Consider the following 10,233-nt stretch of genomic DNA (forward strand, 5'->3'; position numbering starts at 1 on the left):
AGGTCAGGTGGAAAATGCACACTTGTCTGCCAGCAATGGGCCCAGGAACAATGAATTTAACACCTAGTTCCCCATTAACATTCCGTGGTGTTAAAGCTGCTGTTCTTGTTTCAGAAACACAACTCCATCTGTTACCTCTTCAGTATGTTAAACATCATTGAGGGGGGTTAAATCTTTGTCTTTAATCTCAACACATGCTGTTGTTTATCAAGAGATCTCTAAATATGTAAAGACATTTAATTATACATTCCATTATGTTATGTGCCTGCATGTGTGTGCCAAGTTTTTCTTCAGACACACCCAGCAGAAACACAAAGCCATAGGACAGAAAAGAATATCCAAGATGCTCAGAACCAGGTAGGACGATATGTGACATATATATATATATATCTCCAGTTTAGAAGATTACCTGGTGCCTATTCCACCTCTGGTTGGCAAGAGCTCCTCACTGGAGTCAGTTTCTTTCCATTCTTCCCACAGAGAATACAAAAACCCCCACAAAATCCTCATTTATGTGAATACAAACTGCTATCTCCTCTGCGTTGCCATTCTACTTCTGGACTAAACAAGCCCAGTTTCCTCAAGCTTCACCGATTCCCCTGTCTTGTTGCTTTTTCATCTGCATCCTTCCCTTTTGTCACCCACAGTGGCAGGAGCGAGCATCCCTCTCCAGCAGACACCTCCCTGGGCAGAGGGAATGTGGGTCTGTCACTCGGATGGCTCTCAGGGTCTCGGCCCTCCTCACAGCACCGGGGTTTAGTCTCGGGTTTAGCTTGCGAGCAGGCATGGGGGCCAGTTAGCTACACAACATATATAGCCAGCTGTATAACATTTATGTTTAACTGAGCATTTTTAACCTGGAACCATCCGCACCTCGCACCACCGCTCTGACCATTACCTGAGGGGGGCTCCCGCCACCGCCTCACCCGCCCCTCAGCGCGGCCGGGGGGCGGGGACAGCTGGTTGGCTGAAGGCGGGGGAGCGGCGGGCGCCGATTGGCTGCTGGCTGCCGGTCGCTGAGTTGGGGCGGGGCGGTGTTGCCGTCGCTGTTGCCCCAAGGCGTGTTCGCGGTCTCGGTGCCGCCCGGCTCGGCGTGGTGGGCGCCGCCGCCATGTTGTGCCGCGGGGAGGGGTTGCTAGGGTCCCTCACGGCGCTGCTGGTGGTGGCGCTGGCACTGAGCCGCAGCCCGGCGCTGTCCGGCCTCCTGACGGCCGGCCTCTACCTGGCGCTGCACCTCTTCAGCCTGGAGCCCGCTGCGCCCCAGAGCGCACAGAGCGTCCTGCGGCCTCACGGCACCGCCGCCCGCATCGCCCACCGTGGCGGCGCGCACGACGCGCCCGAGAACACGCTGGCGGCCATCCGACAGGTCAGCACGGGGAGAACTCACTGCGCCCCGAGCCGCTCCGCCCCGACCCGGCGGGCACAGCCGCCAAGGGACGTGCGGGGCCCGGGCGAGATTCGAAGCATGAGGCAAAGCTGCCCAATGCGCTGTAGAGAGCGGGCGAGGCCCGGGAGCCTGTCTCCCCGTAAGGCCGGTGCTGAAGCTGAAGTCGGTGGGCAGCACTACAGGCCTGTGGGGTCTGTTTGAAAACCTGCCTTCTCAGCAGGCACCAAGCCATTCTCGCCCTGAATAACTGCGGCTTCTTCCAACCTGCCACCGGGAGCTGTGTATGGATGTCAGTCCTTCGTCCCGGAGCGGGATCCGAACGGTTTGGTCAGATTCGAGGCTCGTGGGAGCTGTGTTACATCCTTGGTGCTGGTGGATATTTTAGCAGTGTAGCAATAAGGAAATACCTGTGTTTTGCTGATGTTGCAACAGAATATAGACAGCAGACAGCAGCCTAGTAACAGCTTGTTTGCCGTCGGAGCCTTGAAGATCTGTAACGAGAATCCACAGTCATGGCAAGATCTGATATTGTGAGAGCTCCACTGGTACAGCCCTGCCCTGAAACTTCACTGCTGCCTCATCTGCGAGGCACCGTGGTGCTGCCAGGGTTCAGAATCTGCTTCTGAGGACCATCTGAAACCGTGATTAGCAGCCTCTCAGTGCAGTGTACCTGTGATGATGGGACATTGCTGCTCTGATCATTTCTTACCTTTGGGCAAGGCAGGGCTCTTTCTTCTGACAAAGCCTGAAGCTGTGCAATAGAGAAACTAACTTGGCAGATACCTCTGGAGTAACCTCTAATGCTATGACCTCTAGTGCATGCCTGGCATTTGGCTTTCTGCTCTGTTGGGCCTTTTCCCAGGAGGGCACTTGGCCTTGAGAACAATTCAACTTGCTTGCAGTTCACTCGGGTGCTTTTCTGAGGAGTTCCTGGGAAAGAGCCAGGGCAGGAGCAGGATGTACAAAATGCTTTAAGGAAGCCCAGCTGCTTATTGCTCTCTGATATCGGCATTCCTCAGATAGGAGCAGGGATTTGCCCACATACATCTGGTATTTAGTACGAGCATGGTGTGTGGTGCTTGTGGGAGGTTTTCTGTCTACTGTGTATGGTGGATTGACCATACTGCATGTGAGTGGTGAATCTGAGTGTTACAGGAAATACTGCACCTGTGTGCCATAGAAAGAGGAGTAATAACTTTTCCCTGTGCAAGCAGGCACTATGCTCTGATGGCCTGCTCTGATTCTGGCTTCTAAGTGTTAATCTATAAATTATCTAAAGTGTAGGCATTTGCTTCCCTTCTCTCTTTGAAATTAACATAACTTAAGGACTCAGGGGTTATTAGACCAGAAGGAGGAAGCAGGATTCTTTTCTGCATTTTTATCTTGAAACAGTCCCAATCCCAAGACTGAGACATTAGCACTATGGTTTTAGCCGTAAAATAAGTTATATGCTTTCAGTTGATCTATGAATGCTTCTCACAATAACTTGGATAAAACCTACTTTGTTCCACAGATCAAGCTTACTGAATAGAACATTATTAGTGTATCTTTTCCTTTTGCCAGAATAAAGACTAACTATATCTGTGCCTATATTCGATCTATAAAGCTGTCTCCTGTTGTGTATGTGATTTCTTTTTCTCTTCTTCTTTCTTTAAGGCAGCTAAGAATGGAGCGACAGGTGTTGAGCTGGATCTTGAATTTACTGCAGATGGGGTTCCCATCCTAATGCATGATGAAACAGTGGAAAGGACAACTGATGGCTCTGGAAGATTGCGTGACTTGACTTTTGAGGAAATTAGGAGGCTTAATCCATCTGCAAAGCACAGGCTATGGTAACTGAACTGTTGCTGTTCCAAAACTACAGTTTCAACAGTGAAAAAAAATATTCTTGGTAAAGAAAATTATTGATTTGATCTATCACTGGTGAAAACTTCTCTAAATTTAAAAATGAGTCCCGTATGCTCCTTCTGATTTGAATTTAGAAGTGTATGAGACCGTATCTCCTTACATATCCTGGCAATCAGAACTGTGGGTCAGATTCAAGATAATTGGCTTTCAAGGATAAAATCCACAGGCATCTAATGTGAAACAGGTTAATCTATACATAAGCTTCCCTTAAACTGACTGCAGGACACCAGTGATACTGGGAGTTTCAGGAGATGTCAAAATTTGCTTGAGTAATTACTTCTTAAATTAATTTTATTCACATTTATTTCTTAAGTGATTGTGTCTTAGGGATTATAAACATCAGGATTATACTGTTGAAAAGGAGCTAGATAGATTTCCTGGGTAGCCTCAGGTGGGAGCCGTGATTAGGTTCTTTCTAGTGTGTGCAGGAGAAAGTATTTTTATATGTTACTAAAATTTTGATAACAATGCAACTGGTACAGTATCATAAACGAATCCTTTTTAGAGGAAGAGCTTTTAGTGTGTGCTCCTGAGACACTGCATTAGGGATTTCCAGGCTCTTGTACCAGCTGTGAGTCTGTGGTACAAGTAGCATCTTCCCCATCTATTACTGGGAAGGTGATCAGCTGAACCACACAGCCAGAACTTCCACATAGGCAGTTACCACTGACCAGCTGCTGTATATTGTCACCTTAACCAGGAATAATTTATGGATATGTGAAGCTGCTTCTCCTGTATCCTCGGTTTGTCTGGCTTATTCTGCCAGGGTCTGTGATTCTGGCTCAGGGCTAGGGACGCAGGCACAGCAGGGTGAAGTCAGGAGTCCCTAGGAAACAGCTCTGTGTAGCTGTGTGCCCGTGTGTGTGCACACGTGTATCTTGACTGCATTCCAGTGAGGAGTTCTTTGTCTCTGCAGGAGCAAATTCCAAGGTGAAAAGATACCAACTCTGAGAGAAGCTGTTGTGGAGTCTATGCAGCACAATCTTGTAATCTACTTTGATGTCAAAGGCCATGCAAATCAGGTACTACTTGCTGTACTAAGACCTTTTTTCACCTTTTCTCTGGGTTTCTAACCTGCTTTTCAGTTGGTCTCAAACTGATGTGTAGAACAGTCCTTTCTCTAATGAATGAGACTGGGTCTGCTGTTTGTGTCACCCAAAGCTGGGCTGTCAAAGCAAAGACATGTTCCCTCATCCCATTCCATTGTCCAGGGAAGCTGCAACTTAAAATCAGCATGAGACTTGTGTGAGTGTTGAGTTCAGCTCACACCACCACGAAACAAAGCAAAGTGAATTCCCAGCCTGTGCTGAAGGGAGTTAGTACCTTGTCTTCAGCCTCCAACTAGGGATCTCACTGTTGTGTATAACTTGTGTTACTGAAGGCAGATACAGATGATCAATCATTAAAATTCTATGCAGATTGGAATATTTTCTCTAGCATAGCAAAATACGGAGAAAAAAATCCCCTTGAAATAAACTCTAGGTGTGCTTCATTTTATCCCCTATATAGTCAAGGGTATTGTGAACACCAAGAATGCTAATCACTACTGTAGACAGACTCATGAAAAGGGCTTATGTTGCAAAAACCAAAATATCATTTCTGTGTTAAAGCTATAAACAATACCCCATTTTTTTTCTCCCCGCTTTCCATTTCAATGTTGCTACACAAGTATTTTTCAAGGGGATTATTCTAACAGGACTTTGCAGTGTGTATATGGGTGTATGTACAGATATAACATCTGAGTGTTTCTCCAATTGGCAGGCAGTTGATGCCCTGAAACAACTCTACCTGGAGTTTCCATCTTTGTACAACAGCAGCATAGTCTGTTCTTTCATGCCAGATGTTGTGTATAAGGTGATGTTTCCTCAACGTTTACTTTGGGTTTTGTTAGTTTTGCCTGGGAATTTGTTAGATAAACAACTGCAGTTCAGGATTACTTCTGGGTTGTTAAAATCGCCAAAACTTTTGAAAATGAACAAAGTATAGGTTTAGTATGGAAAAGAGGTGGCTTGGGGGGACCTTGTCGCTCTCTACAACTGCCTGAACAAAGGGTGGAGTGAGGAGGTGGCTGGTCTCCCCTCCCAAGTGACAAGTGATAGGACAAGAAGAAATGGCCTCAAGTTGTGCCAGGGGAGGTTTAGATTGGAGATTAGGAACAATTTCTTCACATAGAGGGTGCTCGGGCATTGGAACAGGCTGCCCAGGGCAGTGGTGGGGTCACCATCCCTGGAAGTGTTCACAAACGGTGTAGATGAAGCCCTCAGTGATATGATTTAGTGGTGGCCTTGGCAGTGCTGACATAATCGTTGGACTTAATGATCTTGAAGGTCTTTTCCAACCTAGTTGATTCTGTGATTCTATAATGTTACCAGATCACTCTGTGCTTATTAGATGCACATAGGAACCTACAGCAATTCTGTCCATCCTGAAAGCTGTATAGAAAAGAGTGCATTGCTTTTACAGTTGGCATGTGGCCAGGTATCTGTGCACAAGAGATGAAGGTTAAACAGAGCTCATGTTTTGATGGAAGTGTAGGCTATTCTTAAAACTGCTTCCTAATTCTCATTGCCCTGTCCATTTATTGTGTATTTTATTCCATTGCCTCTCATGCAGTTTTTTAACATTAAAGCTGTTGTTTATTCAGTATGTTTTAAAGAAAAAAAAAAAAACCAGTAAAATACCATAAGCAGCTTTCTAAAAGAGTGACAAAAGAATCAGGAGGGGGAGAGCTGCAAATGCAAGCTAGCACTTTGTATCTAACCTCTCACAGTTCATATTTAATGCAGCTTGGTTTCTGTATGAATTAGTCTTTTCTCCTTCATCTTCCAGATGAGACAAGCTGACAGAAATGTCGTAACAGCACTAACACACAGGCCTTGGCTACTGAGCCATTTTGGAGACGGGACACCCCGTTTCAGTTCCTCCTGGAAACATCACTTGTATATGATGCTGGATATCATTCTAGATTGGAGCCTACACAGTTTCTTGTGGCGACTGTGTGGGGTTTCAGCTCTCCTCATACAGAAAAATTTTGTTTCTCAGTAAGTGTTAAGCTTCCTAACATACTGGGAGGTACTACCATTCTGTTAGTACAGAAGGATGGAGTTAACATAGTACATGCTAACCAATGTGTTCCGTTCAGTGTTGTGTAAGGTTATTTGAATAATTCCTTTAGCCCGTGCTATTTTACTATTTTAAGCCTCTATCACTTTAATGTGTATTTTTATCTTATGCTTGATGTTTAAAGGGGGAGAAAATTTTTGCTTTTGTTGTTTACAGTAATAAAACACAAAAAGATGATGTTGCAAAAGGATGCGCTATCATTCTTGATGTGATAACTGGTTTGAGACTAAAACGCAGCTGTAGTCTCAGCACTGTCTGCATTAAATATGGTAGTGCCAGCCTTCCTCTTATGGTGTCCTTGTTCCTTGCAGAGACTATGTGAGGCACTGGTCTTCAAAAGGGATTCAGGTGGTTGCCTGGACAGTGAACACGTTTGCAGAAAAAAGCTACTATGAAAGTGTCCTTGAATCCAACTACATCACCGACAGCTTGGTGGAAGACTGTGAACCTCATTATTAGACTTGTGCACCACTCCAAGTAAGCTCTCTTGCCTGAGCAGCCTGAACTCCCCATCAGGAGGGTACCCACTAGCACAGATGGGATCGCTAGTGGCGGTTCTGTGCTTCCTCTCTGTGGTCAGACCTCAAATGCAATAACCCTCTGATGCAACACCAGGGAAAAACAAGGTACAGGGACATGCAGTCTGAGTAAATCACACTCTAACATAAAGGGATCCAGTTTGACAAGTGACCTGTTGCTTTGTGATTCTCAGACTCTTCCTTTGCTTTGTTCAGCTCTTGATTATGAAGCCAAATCAGCAATTTTTGGTGGCAAGTTTTAAAGTCATATCTTGATTTTTTTTTTGTAATTTAAACAGCCTGTTCTACAACTGTATAATAATTTGAGATTGATTTATGGTATCTTAAAAACATCTACATTACTGTTCTTAAAACAGAACTTGAAAATAATGGTGCTAAGTAGAGCATGCATATGTTTCTCTCTTGCTGCATAGGAAGATGCCTGTGCTGTGTTTTGACCAGGAAAAGCAAGCCAAATTTCAGTGTTCCGTGTGTAGACTGTGAGTATCAATGAATAAAACTTGAATAGCTGCTTATCTTCCAGACTTTTTAAAGAACCAAGGGAGGATAGAAGGTTATTTCTTCTAATGACACAGAACATGAATGTATTTATTCAAAGAAAGCTATGTATTGAGTGCTGGAAGCAGTAGAACAAATGAGAGCTGAAATGTCTTTTAACTTTCCTTATTGTTTGGATGATTGAAGGCCACACACAAAGATATGTGGGAAACTGTAACCCCGGTTTAACTTGAAATCAAAAGTTACAATAAACAAGTAATCTGATAACTCACGGGTATGGTGTTCTTTATCAGCTGCACAGCAGCAGATTGATGTAAGCCAGCGCAGGTTGTGTGCTGTTTGTTCTAACATGTAAAACCCCAGGTATTCCCATCAACATGGAATGAACAATTTTGCCTCTGCTCTGGAAGGAGCTGGTGGTTAGAGAAGACTGTCAATGCTTAAAAGAGTAGAAAACTCCTGTGGAGCCAGCCCTACCATAAATTAGACCACCTTTTCTTCATGGCCAACATGTGGAGTTACTAAGTTTAATGATTTCATTTCAGGAGAATGTAATACTAATTTCAACAGAAATGAGGAATTTGAGCATTTAACTTGTTACAGGCTGCAGGCTATTCAGACACAGTCTCACAAGACACTGTTGGCTGCATGTAGCAATGTGCATATTCAACCAGGAAGTGTAACCACATTTGAGTAAGGTAGTTCCTTGTGCTGCTTCAGTGGTGTTGAATTCACCCTTTCCCTGTTCGGGCACTGCTGTGTTTCAGGTAAGGCGCTGCACTGTGCACTGGGTGAGCCCTTTACAAGGTGCTAGGGGAAAGCTGCCTTTCCCAGAAATGGAACAGCAGACTAGGGGTGCAGCTGGGTACTGTACTTTGGATATAAATGCTCTTGAGAGCCTGCCTCATGGTTGGGATTGGTTTTCATTCGCAGAGCCAACTGGGACTCTTAAACTTCTATAAAAGATGGCTTGCCTAGAAAAGAGACAAAGTATAATTAAAAAACCAGTAAAAATCAGTCATTGGTAGAAAGAACTACACAATTGTCCCAATTAAGGTAAGTCCAAACCTATGAATTAACAGCACATTAATGCTGCCTTCTGCAAGGGGTGATGGATTTTTTTTGCTTGTACCTTTAGCTATAGCTAAGCATGAAGAAACATAGGAGTAAGGAGCTGATTTTTAATGGCAGGATAAGACAAGACCCTCTTCAGTTCATGTCCCGCATCTACCCTGCACTGCAGAACCACCACACCTCATCTCCTGGTGCACATCCTATTGCACGTGTATGCTATGCTTGTAACCTCCTCCTCTGCTGCTATGTTCTACAGGCACTCCCCGAGCAGCCAGCAGGAGGCCAAATGCCCGTTGCTATATGAGTTGCTGGCACTGGAGTCATTGTCCTCAGTGCAAACGTCAGGCCCATTTCACAGAATCACAGAATAGCTAGGGTTGGAAAGGACCTTAAGATCGTCAATAGTCACAGCCCGACTCCAGAGCTCTGCATGCAGAAAAACATGTTAAATACAATTGAACCTCTGGTCTCACATTGTATATAAAGTTCATCCTTTTTTCTGTACCTTTGGTGGCTGTTTCTGGATTCTTTCACTCAAATTACGAGCACAACAGCAAGATGTGCCTCTTCCCTAAAGGCATTTTTATGTGTAAAGCAATGAGAGAGGAACAAACCAGGCAGTAGTAGAAAATGGGCTAAAAAACAAACAAAAAATTATCATCAGGGCAAAGTTGTGCCTCTGAGTAAAAAGAAGCTGCATCAAGTGTCTGAAAGTCATACATGATAAAGAAAATCTCACTTGTGTTACTTCCAATCTATCCTTTACAGGAAAGGATGTATAAACTTCTTGTTTACAAGCGGTGGTTTTACACGAGACTTTTGATGAGTAATCACTCTTTAAAAAGGAGTTTAGATAACTTCTAATGTCTGTAATAAGCTATAACAATGGCTCAGAAAAGTGCAAATGGAATAGAAACTTAAAGTGGGTCACAGAAATTACTTTGCAGCCATTACAATGTCTTCAGCATTAAAAACAACTGCACGTTAATTTCCTTCTATTTTTATTTGGCCAATGCATTGCTTTTGGTTTAGATTAGATAAAAGCAGTTTGAACAATATAACTGTTACAAAAATAGTTTTGGAACAAAGCTGTATTTACAATTAGGCACAAGTTTCCTCTCTTTAGTCAAGAGCAAGTGACTGCTGTGTAGGGATCTTTACAGTGTCAGAGTGTGAGCCAGTCCTGGAGAAGGCTGTCAGCACAGTACCCCTACTTCAAAACCAAACCAAACACACAGGATATTCCCCATCACAATAACAAACTCCAGTCAGGATGTATTTTTCAATCTGTTCTCTTATTGTTTTCTTCCATTTAAGGATAAAAAGGGAAGTGCGAATGGTTCCTACAGTCCTTAGTGCAATCGAGCACTGCTTTCTGCAGAACAACACTCACTGTACGTTCATTATTGATTCTGCTGGCTCGCAGTCAAGGATAGATGTCATCATCTTCATCTTCCCACTGAGCTGCTTCTCTGGCCCGCAGAGCGATCGCCACTGCTTCTGACATGCAGGGCCCACTGCTGCGTGGGCCTCCCTCCAGCCCTGCTTGTCACAGGGGTAGTAACATTAAGTATGCTGTTGTCACTACAGTAACCACCCCCACTAAAGTGCCCCATGCTGTTGAAGTGTCTCATCTGTCCCGTATTTGGAATGCAGTTACATGTTTGTGTAAACCAGGAATAGTTCAACCTACCACACTAAGTT

The 10,233-nt window shown here is 44.4% G+C and overlaps 1 protein-coding gene across 1 annotated transcript; it reads left to right on the forward strand.

The window, feature by feature from the left end:
- Positions 1–1,111: 1,111 nt before the first annotated feature.
- GDE1 (glycerophosphodiester phosphodiesterase 1) lies at positions 1,112–7,409 on the forward strand (the record flags this gene model as incomplete). The annotated part of the gene is made up of 7 exons (XM_080619911.1): positions 1,112–1,366; positions 3,044–3,219; positions 4,212–4,317; positions 5,057–5,149; positions 6,125–6,336; positions 6,730–6,895; positions 7,371–7,409. The coding sequence occupies 6 exons, from the start codon at positions 1,112–1,114 to the stop codon at positions 6,875–6,877; spliced, it is 990 nt and encodes a 329-aa protein (XP_080476037.1). The 3' UTR covers positions 6,878–6,895; positions 7,371–7,409.
- Positions 7,410–10,233: the final 2,824 nt, after the last annotated feature.

This window comes from Psittacula echo, assembly GCF_963264785.1.
Source record: "Psittacula echo genome assembly, chromosome: 5".
Taxonomy (NCBI): Eukaryota; Metazoa; Chordata; class Aves; order Psittaciformes; family Psittacidae; genus Psittacula; species Psittacula echo.